This window comes from Meleagris gallopavo, chromosome 8 (genome assembly GCF_000146605.3).
Source record: "Meleagris gallopavo isolate NT-WF06-2002-E0010 breed Aviagen turkey brand Nicholas breeding stock chromosome 8, Turkey_5.1, whole genome shotgun sequence".
Taxonomy (NCBI): domain Eukaryota; kingdom Metazoa; phylum Chordata; class Aves; order Galliformes; family Phasianidae; genus Meleagris; species Meleagris gallopavo.
The window spans coordinates 17,867,764-17,881,252 of NC_015018.2; the positions used below are offsets into that span (position 1 = coordinate 17,867,764).

Below are 13,489 nucleotides of genomic sequence, written 5' to 3' on the forward strand. Positions count from 1 at the left end.
CCATAGCGGTGAGGCCAGTCTCTTTTCAGTGGTACGTGGAGACAGGACGAGGGGAAACGGACATCAGCTGCAGCATAGGAAGTTTTGCACGAATGTGCGTAAGAACTTCTTCACGGTGAGGGTGACGGAGCACTGGAACAGGCTGCCCAGGGAGGTTGTGGAGTCTCCTTCTCTGGAGATATTCAAGTCTTGCCTGGAGGCCTACCTGTGCGACCTGGTGTAGGGAACCTGCTTTGGCAGGGGGGCTGGTCTCGATGATCTCTAGAGGTCCCTTCCAACCCCTACAATTCTGTGATTCTGTAATATTGAGTTGTTATACTCAACTTGGTTTACAGGTAGCCCTGGATTGTGTTCATGAAAAGCAGGTGTACTTTCCTTGCAGTCTGTCCTCTGCATAGTGGTTTTCACATAGAAAAATGGTGAGTTAGAGTTCACAGTATGTGAACTCTTTGTATGGGATATCACAAGAAAGCAATCTACAGGACAAATGAGAAGAGCTCTTAGTTTCTATCATCATCATGCTCCTGGGTTTGAAGTTAATCTCACATAATTACTGTGATTTGATTTATAGATATTGAATGCATGAGTGTTGAAAATGCAGCCTATTCCTATTGCAGCTCTAATTGGTGTGGTGTTTTTTTTTTGGTTTGTGAGGTTTTTTGATTTCTTTTATTAATTGGAACTTGCAACCTTGGTCTCCTCCAGTCAGTTCCCATGCTTCAAATGAGTCTTAATATATGTAAAGCTCACTTGTGTGCTTTCTACTTCCTTTGTAAAAGCAACCTGCTTAATTCCAAATATTCTTACACATACTTGAGAAAAATGATCTGTCTTCTAAATGTCTTTTGGGACCTATATCCATTTCAAGAATGAAAATTTAATTTAATTTGCCTTCCTTCAAATGAGGCTGAAAGTCATCAATAAAGCTAGGCATCAGCATTGCAATTGCTTAAAGAATTCACAGCAAATATGTTTAACATTCAGTGAAACAGCTCATAATAAATAAAACAAGCATTTAGCAAATAAAAGATGGTCCCTATGCTGGGATCTCTGATATGATGCAAACCTTGACTTACAGTGGAAAAAAGATTGTGCAATAAACGATAGTTGTACAACAGTTGTTAATATCAAAAACTGTTTTTGGGTTGTGGTAGGGGGAGAGAGGTATATGATGTTGCACCAGAACTAACAGTCATTCATTTAAGCACTTAGTCCTGCCTCTTGTTACTGACCAGCACTGTGCTATGTATCTCAGTTGTGAGAGACTGGTCAGTTCAGCAATCTTCCTAACAGCAGGTTGTTGAAGGCTGAGTGAAGCACTGAAGTACTATACAGTACAAAAAACGTTCTAGATAGTTCTTTCTAAAATTGTCTCAGTTGTGGAAGCTGAATCTTTATTTTGTTACCAAAAATAACTGGTCTACTTAGCTTTCACTGACACTAACTAATGCGTTTCAGTACTTTGTGCTCCTCAAAAACTGTTTGCTCTCTGAGTGGCTAATACAAGGCACTGACTTTCTGTGCTGAAAGTCAGTCTGACTTATGAAGTTAAAAACAGAAAACAACTGAATTTTGTTTACCAACACTTGAAATGATTTTGACTGTGTTCCCTAAACAAACAAAAAGCTTTGAACTTCCCACGATGCTTATGTTTGTGTTACTTATGAAAGTCCGAATTCTAAGCAGTAGTTGATGGTAATCATCTTACACAGTTGTGAGACTTCACTGAGGAAAGAGGAGGCAAGTTGTACCTTTTGGAACAAGACCAGGACCTCAAGGGACAATGAGTCCCTTCAGTAAATTCTTCCTCTATTGCAGATGCGGTATTTCCAGATGTTACCAGGTAATTGTATTTCCATGGATCCCTCTTCTTTTATTGATGTCTATGGGTACATAGCTACTCCTCGAGTTTGGAAACAGAAGTCCTCCTTGATTTGGCGCCTTGGCCCCACATACTTGTTTGAAGAAGCCATTTCTGTGGAAACCATAGAGGTGATTAATAAGCTTGGTCCACAGTATTGCAGCAATTTCCAAGCAGTACAGCTTCAAGGTATGTGATAATTCTTCTCTGACACTACTTGTTTTTTTTGTTTTTCAGGGCAAAGTTCGTTGTTTTTTTTTTGTTTTTTTTTTTTAAGTCAAACTGCCATTAGAATGTAAGCTGTGCATGAAGTTCTCTGTAAAAGCCTGGAATTCCATGCTGATGGATGTTGTACAAAATTGTAGTAAGATGCAACGAGGATCTTTTAACATACTGCAAAACAGGGGAAAAAAACAAAAGGGGGGGAAGAGGAAGAATCTATTTTAGCCTGATTTTTTTTCAAGAGGGATAACATTTCCTTCAGATGTAAGATTGCAGTTTCTGTTGCACAAATGTTAAGGATGGAGCTTTATAACAGATTTTCTGCATTTATGGTACTACAGAAAAATATGGTACTGAAAGAAACATCTGTCATTGCAAATGTCTGCAAAGTAGGATAAAGAGAAGGGGTAGAGAAATAAGTTACATTCCATTTAATGAAGAGGCTTTTTACCTAAAGCATATTATTAGCTTCAATTTTTAAACAAGCAGATAAAACATTTCAGTTACTGATTACTATTTGTTCAACAAGTAATGCATTCCTCTCTGTATTATAAATCAGGGGTGAAATAGGATGATCATCTTCTGTTAGAAAAGAGCAGGATAGCCCCACCTAATGATGTGTTAAAACAGAGTGAAAAGACTGGCTGAAAGTCCTCCTTCAGAATATTGTCTGTATGGAGGGCGGGGGGAGAATCTAAGTCAGGATACAGGAGGATGTGTGGGGTTGAAAGATAAATTAGATGAAAAATACATTCCTAAAATAAAAAAAATAAAAAATACTGATAGGAGTCAGGTTGGATTTTGATTTTTTTTTGAAGTACTGAGTTTTCAAGTCTGTAGTGCTTGTTCGCTTTTGCATGCGGGTCTTCCCAGATGACTTCAGAACTAGACGTGTATTGTAGACTCCAGTGATGTCCTTGACATAATCAGATCACTGCGAAATGATCCTTCTCTCTGCCCCCCTTTGGGAAGTATCTCACATATTCCTATTCCATCAAAATATCCAGAGAAACTTTTCAAATAGGAACTTTGACTTTAAGTTTCAGCATGAAAACCCCAAATACTGTGCTATAATTCTATTTGCCTTTAGGAACTGTCTTGAGCATTACTAAACAGTTTCATAGATCAAAGTTTTTCTACTTTATGAAATGGACAAGATTTTTTTAAAAAGATTACTTTTCCAAGTGCAAGTAGGAATAAAAACTCCTTTAAAGAAAAGCATGTAATTTCATACAATTGTTAAACTTCTGAATTTGGTATGTTTTGGTAGCTCCCTATATGTCGTAAGTTGGAAGCTCTGAACTTTTGCACTTGTCCTTTACTTTCTGTCACATGAATCCTTGCACCTATCTGAGAAAGCCCACAGTAATGTGGAAGGTATCTGAAATGTTTTCTGTCTTGACTGTTTATATTGAATGAACAGGAAGTTATTTTCTGGACTTCTGATCTTCCTGGGATCTGGGATAGGACGTAGCATATAGACAAAAAAGAAACAAGAGGAGACAAACTAAGCTCATCTTCTGGTACTTGTGCTGGCAAGCTGTCATGCACTGGGTTGAAGATTCAGGGATTTTTCTAATTCTAGTTAAATCAAAATTAAGTTCCTGTCTGAACTTTCTTTTCTTCCAATTATTTTTCAACTTCCTCTCTTCTATCTTGCTGAAGTTGAAAAATTATTTCAGAGGTTTACAGTCTCTCATTTTAGGTGAGAACCAGTATGGTGAGCAGAATCCTGCACAGCTGGTGGCAGAAGAGAAGATTTCTTTTGGAATCAATGCTGTGTGCTCATCTTTCTGTACCATTCAAGACATAAGGAGCTCCTACAATGAAGTGGATGGCCGTCTGGTAGCTAAAGAGGTCTCTTGTTCTCCTTATTCCTCATTTCTTTCAAACATGTTTTCATTTGTTTGGTTGACCTGAGCAACATTTGTGACTTTTCTTCATTCCATACCTTCAGTGAATCATTTCAACTCCTTTACCCATTTCTTTACTTGACTCTATTAATTGCTTTAGTTTTTATCTGTAGAGAGAAATAGATGGAAAAGTGTGAAACAAAACTAAAAGCCTTTCTTGAAACACCATCTGATGTCATAGTTTTAAGGTCTAAGGATAGTTCATTTACTCAAAGCCTTCTCAATGATTTTTCATATACTATTATTGCATTCTTGACAGTCCCAGGCCTACTTGGCATGTCAAAGAGAGAGTTGTGCTGTGTTTTTGGTGGGTGGATGTTTGTCCTAATGATCAACTTAGAGGAAAAAAATCAGTTTTTATATACAGGGCATTTTTTGTATTCTAGAAGTAAAAAACCTGAAATATTAGAGCCTGTCCCAGTAATTCTACTGTTTTTCCTAGGATGTCTCTTATCTGTTTCAGATTGGGATTAATTCTCGGGATGGTTCAACTCCGATATTATTGGCCAAGAATATAGCTGGACACCTCTCAGGTTCCTTGCGGACAATTGGATCAGTTGCTGTGGGCCAATATGGTAAATGGACAATGCTTTAATGTTTCTGAGTTTTGTGTTGTGTGGTTTTGTTTAAGAGTTGGGTCTATCACTGTCTGATAATAGATATAGTCTGTCTGACTTCCTGACAGAGTAACACTACAATTTCCTAGGGGTGAGAGTATTCAAGTCCTCTCCAGCAGCTACTAGCCTGAACTTCATTGGAGGCCCTTCCATTCTCCTGGGTCTCATTGCTATGGCCTCTGATGACCACACCATGTATGCAGCTGTCAAAGTTCTGAACTCCATCCTGAATAGTAGCCCAATGAGTGAAAAATTGATGAGACACATTGGTGGATACCAGGTAGGTGCTCTTTTGTCCATTCTGGATATTGTCTTTCCTTTAGAAGACATTATTCTAAAACATGTCAACGGCAATGAATATACTGACTACCAGCCCTAAGGATTGGAGCTGTATAAGTTCTGGGATCTTGGAGGGGGGGAATATGAAAATCCTGTGCTTACAGTTCTCTTCTGAATTCCTTCTTTTCTGGGATTAAGATTTCTGGGAACCTCTATTACATTATATCCACTTGTGCAGGTGAGGACAGATGCATCCTGGTCAGACACGGTCTAATAATGAAAGGTGTCATTTCTTTATGTTAAGAATAGTATAGTTGGTAAAGTCAGTGTGGCAGATTTGTGAGTTATCTACCTTTTTACCAACATGCTTCACCCTTCCCACAAAGACTAGTTCTCTAACAGATCTACATTTTGGCTGTGGTTCATCCAGCCTCAGATTTGTTTTCAGAGACTGTATAGTGCAGGCTTGATAGGAAATTCCTATGCCTCAGTCTTTACTATATATGAAGAATTGTGCTGAAAGAAATAAGTGCTGTCTGCAGTTTGAATGTAAGTCTGTTGTAAATTGATCTTTAAAAACTGAAAGCTGTTTGGACTTCAGAGTTTGGTTGTTTCAGAGCTTTGAGAGAACGAGCAAGTTTAGAGCACTATGTATATAATATTGGGTGTTTTAAGACTGGAGTGTGGAGTTTCAGTTCAATATAGTTTACTTTATTTATGCTTTGTAGGCTAAGCAGACTCATATTGTGCAGAGACGGTTTCAAGAAAAAACACTGTTAATGTTAGGGCTTCATGAATGATTGATTATAAAATTTCCATGTTCCCAGTTTTTCATGAATTGATCTTCATTCCTATGAATATATTTATCATACTTAGGTACTTCTTGCTCAGTACTTTCTTGTAGATGATTGGTAAGATTGTGCACAAGCTGTTCCTTTCTACTCTGTGCTAAAAAGTATTCTCATCATGTTGCAATGGAATGATTTTGCTCTTTATATGTCTGAACCTTTTTTATTTTAAGTAGGTGACTGATAAGCATGTGTTGTGATATATATTTTCAAAGGAAGTCCATTCCTTCCAACTTATTTAAACTGTAGTAATTTGTTGAACATTTTTCACTGTACCAGGAATTGTTTGAATAATTAAAAAGTGTTTCAGTGGAAGCACTAGAAATGTTTCACAAAGATGTCTTTCATTTGAAGAGATCAATATAATTTTTTAACTAGCACACTTTGCAAGCAACTTAAAGAACAGAGTAGAAAATCTACTGTGATTATTTGAAATGACTTATCGTAAATGGTTATTTACAATTTGTATGTTGCATTTCATAAATTGCATTCAACATAATATAGTATACGTATTGTGCCTGCTCAATGGCACAATTTTCAAACACCTTCAAAAATTTAACTTTTCACTTATTGTACGAGTTTGTCTGAACTCAAATTTTTACTTCGTGATGCTTATGCATCATGTTATAATATTGTATGAACGCATGTATGATTGCTGCAGCCAGGCAAATGGTGTATTTGACTTGGATTTAAAAATAGTGTTACAATTATGTGTTCAGCAAGTATCTGACATGTTGGTTTTTTTTCCAGTTGCTGACATACCTATTAAAGAGGAAAACACAGCTGTTAAACAACAGGATTTTACAATTAATGTTTTCCCTAGTGGGCACGGCCGAACTTGGTTTTGGATCTTCAGTTATCAAGAATTATAATGCATCCCAGTATATTCTCTGCAACTTTGAGGTAAAACTGTGGGTTTGACTTCAAAAAAGATGCCTTTGTACTATAAAGTTCAGTTTGCTCATAGCACCTTCTGAATCTGATTTCTGGGATGTAGTGGTGTGTGCTGGTATTTCACACCATGGCTCACCTAGTGAGGTTCTGGCTCCCGGAATGCCTGCTGCTCTGGCACTGTGGCTCCCTGTCATGCCCTGGTGCAGTTCCTGGAGTGTTTCTGTAGAGCTTAAGGGCCTGTTCCTCACAAGGCTGTCTCAGAAGCAGGATTTCTTTGCACTGGGGTTTTCTAGTGCCTGTATGGAAATAGCTTGCCTTGGTGAGCAGTAGTCTGAGGCTTTGTGCTTCTCCTTATCCTGTTATGTCCCTGCAGGGAAATAGACACTGCTTCTTTCCACCTTCCTGATCTCTTTCTCTAAGCAATATCTATATGGCATCAAATGTCTGGAAGTTACTGTGTCAGAAATAAAATATTCCTTCTTTTGTGGTATTTGATAGCTTATTTTTATTCCCAGATATGGCTTGGTTTTAGCTCTTTATTCCGCAGAGAAGTACTGTGATTTTCCTGCTCCTCCTATAAATTGTGTTCCTTGTAAGTGGATGTACTTCTTAGGCATCCTTTTCACTTCTTTCTTTGTCTGCAAAAATATGCCTGTTACTCTGTGTTCCTCCTTCCCAAACTGCAGAAACCATTCATGCAGTTCTGAGAATATTATTTGTACTTCTATTTACTGTTTAATCTTTGTACACATGCATGATAATAAAGAATTCTGCACATTGTCATTCAGAGATTAGTAGTTTGAGGTTATCTTCTCTGAACCACTTACTGCTCTTCCCCTGCCACAGGTTACTGTACTGTCAGTTCATCACAGTAGTAAAATCTCTGCTTTCCTTTATCTTTCAGCTTTGGATGAAAGCACCAGAAAATCTTGACCTTACTCTTTTTGCACATCTTGTGGAGATCTTGCAGTGCTCCAGGTACACAGCTAGTATTTAAATCAGATGCATGTGGCTGAGGCTGAGAGATTGATGTGGGCCCTATCCTAGTTGGAATAATTGGATTCTGCATGAATGATTTATCTGTACTGATCTGAAACTTCAGGTGTGGAGTTGGTGATTTGATCAGACAGATGACATCAAGACCAGACTAGGGAAAGCTGTCTGGTGACCTTCTTTATCTGAAACTATGAGTGCACAATAAAAGTTAAAATGCATGCTAGGGAGAGGCATCTGAATCTCTGAAGGAGTGTAGAATTTAATTAAAAAAAAAAGTTGTAGGGGGCTGGAAGTGATATGTTTAAAGCAACTAGGAGGATTTCTTTTTAAATAGTGTACTTTCTTAACCAGTTCACTACAGTTAAGCATATCTGAAGAGTTGCAGCAATGCAGAAGGGCTGAGTACAGCAGGATGATAGGTTCCTTCATTTGGCACCAGAAAGATCTCTGCAGAACTATTTGATGTCCCTTGCTGAGTTTTACAAGAACAGCATTTATTACCACCAACTCACTGCTTGAAAAGTCAATAGTATTTTCTTTGAACTCAGTGATGCAGCAGTTTCCAGGGGAGAGGGCAGATGCAAAAGGTGGAAAACACACAAAGAAGTCTTTAGATCTACATTGTCAACACATATTCAATTTGTCTGACAGTGTTTGGTTGGTTGCCAAGGCAGCATCAGAAGCCAAAGGTGCAAAATATCAATGCAACCTGATTTGCTGAAACCTAGCAATTTTTGTTCTTTCCAGTAAAAGCTTTTAATAGTCCCTGTGCTTTGATGCAGAGATGGATGTCAGAATGCTGAAGTTGCCCACCGGGTGCAAATGGTACCCAAGCTCATTTTCCTCTTCAGTGATCCTGAAATCAGTAACTCCAGGATCACTGTGGTCTGCACTATCCTATCCCACCTGTTGCAAGGATACTTTAACACAAAGGATGTTCTCAGGTAACATTCAGGTCTATTGCTTTCTCTGTTTGCAGTTCTCCTGCCTGTGTTTGAGAGAAATCTGATAGAACTTCTCTAACCTTGCCTTTGGTAGGTTTGGCAACTCCAAAGTCCCCACTGATTAATGACTCTTATGCCTTCAAAACAGTGTTACTTAAGCTTATGTTTATGTAACTCACATGCTGGGTGATGGCCCTTACAATGATGGCACAAATAGTCCCACTGATGCAACTGGGACTACATAGAGTCTGTACTTGATATTTGTCTCACTAAAGCCTGCCCTTGAAGTATTGCAACCCCTTTAGTACTGGAATATGGCCTCATTTATCTATTTACTCAATTATATTGGCTTGGCTTGTATCCCAGTAATTGTACTTTTTGGTTTTGAATTTCTGTCAGCTAAACATGCGATAGTCAGGATTTCATGAAGTGAAGTGTTTCAATACTTGTTTGCTTTCCAAAGAATGCAAATAGTGTCCTATTTATGTTCCCACTTAACACAAAGCAAATGCACTGCACAGAAGACAGCTGCTTTAAAGCTCTCTTTGACCAAGTAAATTGTAGAGACGGTTGCTGAAATCTGTGGTCTCTGTAGTCAGCTATTAGCTCTATTGACAGGTAAAAGTATCTCAAGTCATTACTGTGGAGTAAGCTAACATGAACTTACTGCTAGCCCTATTTTTTTTGGTGAAATTGTCTGTATGTGTGTTCCTACCTTGGGCTGTATGAGTTGGCCTGTGTTCTGTTGTTGTTTTTTTTTTTTTCACAGAGATATGAGTAATGGATTTATTACATCACATTTGTATTATGCTAGGGAGTGAGCATAAAACTTTCTTTTAAAATCTCATAAATGGTTATTCCATGGTAATTTGGTTGGTTGTCAGGTCCATTGGTGCTGCGTAAGTGGATAAAATAGTTACCGTCTTTTAACCTGCCGAAGAATAGAGACTATAGCAGGCTCTCTACAGCACTGAAAGGTGCTGAGGTTTCTACTGCTCCTAGATTTTACACACATCTTTTGGACCATTCCTGCAGAAAAAATGATATTCTATCCCTTAAGGAACACCTTAATCATGGATAAGAGGTTATACACCTGCACAAAATGTGTATGTCATCTCTATCTGTATAATCAGTTAATGGGTTAAGGCAAACTACTGATGGAAAGAAGTTGCCAGTTTTCCTTCCTGAGTAGCTGCTGAGGCTTCTCTGCTTTCTACTATACAATTGGAAACCAAATGCTAATGACAGTGATATCCAAATGTCCCAAGTTCAGAGTCCGTCTCTGTCTCCAGCTCTATGTAAACAGAGTGCTTAACCCAGTATTGCCATCCTTAGAGTAAAAGACCTTTAAAATTAGGAGACAAAACCACTTGCACAGTAGAGTAGGCATTATTTACATTAGGTAAATATCTTTTTTTGCTTACTTCCTAGGTTATAATATTTTACCTTCCTATTTCAAGCTTATTTTTGAAGCTGTTAGAATTTCTAGCAGTCATCATTAACATTCACTGTTAATGAACATTAGGGTATGTATGTTATCTCTAAGTAATCAGACAAATGTTTTTATTCTGCTGACCAAAACTGCCACTTCTTTTCTCTGGAAGGATTGGTTTGTTCCTTGTTTACACTTTGAAGCCCTCTTCTGTGGATGAAAATCAGCTATGCCTGGACAGTTCAGCTGAGATGCCCAGTGAAGGTGAGGAACTACATTTGGTGCATATGTTCTCATAGATGGCTGACAACATCCCCTCTTTCCTACAGCATGATGAACTCTAAATGTAACATACTGCTGCTGCCATCAGTGACAGGAAGAGGTGCAGCTTGGACAACTGACTGGCAAGGTGCTCATGTGACATAAAATTGTGGGGAAGAGTTGCATTGTTACAAAGTCCCAATGTGAAGAATAATGGAGTGGTAGTCACAATATTTATGTCGGAAGGCCTGGTCTTTAGCAGAATGCTCCCCTCTGCTAAGCCGCCAGTATTTTAACTGCTTTGTGCAGACCCTACACATAATGTTGGATTTCACAGATGCACACTGAATTGAAGGCCAATTACATTGAAATTGCTTCCAACGTACTGGATGGAATAAAATTTCATTTGACGTCCTGGATTTTCTATGAATGACTTGCTACACTTGTAGCAGATAATTATATGGAGCTCAGCACCTACTAAATATATCCATTCATTTAAGTCTCCTATATGTGGAGGAGCTTCCAAACAACTGACTCTCCTTGCCTGTGACCTCTCAGTTTAGACTATAAGGGTTATTGCACCTCTAAACAATATATGAAGCACACATTGATAACTGTAGTTTGTACCTGTAGACATCACAGCCAGGAAATGCACATCACTTCCTAGTTACATTTTCCTCTCTAGTTAACTTGAGATTGCTTCCTATGGATTATTATTCAACGTGTAGTTCAGATGAGTTTTAAGAAGCTCTAAAGACAGAACTTTTATAATGTAATCAGTAGTCATTTCTAATTTTTGTAGAAATTCTTCTGTGTAAAATCTGATATCGGCATCTTTTTACTTTGTAAGAACTGTTGGAAGTACTTCCATTGGGATAATGTAATGCAAACAAGTTTGTTCATCAAAGCAATGGAACGTGAGTTTAGTTTCTTCATTATTCTTAATACTTTCTGATATTTATAGCCTTAAGCCAAACATCTGGAAAGACAATCTGGCTTCGAAACCAGTTACTGAAGATGCTGTTAGATGTAATTTGCTCAGCCAAAATTCATCTGTCCTCTGAGTAAGTAGAAAATTTGGGAGGTAAGAATGACTCCTAGACTTCCTCTTTTTTGATGTTTGATCGTGACAAAACACAATGATGTTATTTGTGTGTTAGACAAATGGTAAGCTCATAGTGGATTCAGAATTATTTTGGCAGTAATTTATCTGGGATTCAGTCATCTCCATTAAAAAAAAAAGTTTCAAGTTCTCTGAAAAAGATTTCAAAGGAATGCAGAGTTTGCTGTTTCTTCATTACAAGAATTGGAAAAATCTCAACTGTCTGTGAAAATCTAACGTGGAATTAAAATCCCTTATCACAGTCATAAACATGCCGTTATAGTTGTACCTTGAGTAAGTAAAAGGAGGATTGCTGGATGCTATAACAGTGCATTTCCATTTGTTAACTTACATTGGACTTCAAAATTTAAACTGGAATTCTGAATTTCCTAGGTTGAAAGACCTATTTGGTGATGTAGTTTATATCAGCTATTGATATGCATTCTCAGAAGTAGCATCATGCTAATAAGTTTTTTGTAAAAAGAGGTTGAATTTAGTGAGAATGAAATGGCTTGAACTGCAAATGTCTTCAAATCTTCATCAGCCTGTTTTGTGGCAAAACTTTAATCAGAATTTTTTCAGAAAAACTTGGGTGTCAAAATTACTTAGAGGTGATTTTAAAAGTGAAGGAACTTTTATTTTCCCTATATCTTCTCAGGTACTTCCGTTTCTCTGTTTATTCCAGGGTACAAGAGGAAGCTTTTTTAGCTTTAGGGCCAGACTGGTTTCTGCTGTTCACACAGAGCTACCTGCACTCTAGCACAGTTGTGCTAGGAATCAAGTTACTTCTGTACTTTCTACACAATCGTTTGCTGCTGAACAAGTTCAAGGAAGGGATAGTGGCTGGCCGCTGGCTGGAAAACAGCACTGCTGGATTGAGTATTCTAATGGGTACGTGTGTGTTGGTTTAATGCTCCTGAAACAATCCCTTGATCAAACTCAGTAGCAGAATTCTCGTGAATCTGGCTAGATCAAGAACTGGTATTACTTTTCAGGGCAGGCTCATCCTAGTACCTCAGCTCTTCTGTGGTGAAAGGTAGAAAGAATTGCTGCTTGGTTGCACTAGTTGGCTTTTCTGATGAGAAGTTGGAGATGTGACTTTTTTTCATGCTTAAAATCAAGCTACATCACAAGCCTGTGAAGAATTCACGTCAGCTTCTGTGCTGAATATTCCTTTTAAGTTTTTTTTTTTTTTCAGCTTTTTTCTAAGTAGTTTTTTTTCGGCTTCTTCCCAGCTCAACAATAGATATGTGGTTAGGTAAGAATAAAGGGAAAAGAGGAAAAATTCAGGGACAGTCTCCTGTAACATAAGTGGCAATGGGAAAAAATTGTTACCTTTTAGTCTTAAGTAGTTTTGTGAACTTTTAATGTTGAGATCTAGCAGAGTTATGAGTGGCCTAGGGCACATACAAAGGAGGATCAAGTTGAGTCAGTAATCTTATTTCCAGTATGGCATTCATTTGTAGACACTTTCTCAGAACGTTTTCCTTTTCCTTTAAAGATAATTTGAAAACTCATCCTCTGGTACCTGACAGTGGCTCCATCTTGATTTTTGGGTTTTCTGTGTTGCAAAAATGTCTGACTGATCATGTCCACATCCCTGAGATCTACCTGCTGGTGGCAGGGCTCTTTCTGGCAACTCCATACAGTGAGCCACCTGAAGCAGCCAAGGTAAGAAAGAAGTAGTGGATGAGCATGAAGCTGCTGTAACTTTACTACTTTGGCATTCTCTATGGCCTTTTGTATAGCAGGATTTACAAGAAAGCTAACGCACTTAGTTTCTGTGATAGTTAAAATCGGTCATTCACACTTTAAGAATGAAGTAAGTTAAGTTTGATTTAAGGCAATGTGTTCAGAGCAGATTTCTTCAAGTCTTTTAATACCTAGTGCTCATTAGAAGGCAATTCAGATTAGTTTTCCTATCTGTTCTTATGTTGTCAGGACTCATTAAAATCTCAAAGTTAGTGGATTTGGGTAATTCTTCCAGGTGTCCTGAGAAGGCGTAAGGCTTTCCACCCCACACATAATGCCCAAGAGGACTTTCAGAAAGGGACAATACACTAGTGTTAGATGTGAAGATGTGAATTGATGTTTTTTCTGATGTTTTTTCTTTTTTTTTT

At 38.0% G+C, this 13,489-nt stretch overlaps 1 protein-coding gene across 1 annotated transcript in view; it reads left to right on the forward strand.

The window, feature by feature from the left end:
- Positions 1 to 13,489, forward strand: part of WDFY4 (WDFY family member 4) — a 125,887-nt gene that overhangs the window by 36,965 nt on the left and 75,433 nt on the right. Inside the window, 11 exon segments of the mRNA XM_031554435.1 lie at positions 1,819 to 2,050; positions 3,789 to 3,940; positions 4,460 to 4,571; positions 4,703 to 4,893; positions 6,491 to 6,643; positions 7,539 to 7,612; positions 8,413 to 8,574; positions 10,179 to 10,270; positions 11,232 to 11,331; positions 12,055 to 12,260; positions 12,871 to 13,040. Coding sequence (XP_031410295.1) covers positions 1,819 to 2,050; positions 3,789 to 3,940; positions 4,460 to 4,571; positions 4,703 to 4,893; positions 6,491 to 6,643; positions 7,539 to 7,612; positions 8,413 to 8,574; positions 10,179 to 10,270; positions 11,232 to 11,331; positions 12,055 to 12,260; positions 12,871 to 13,040 — 1,644 coding nt within the window.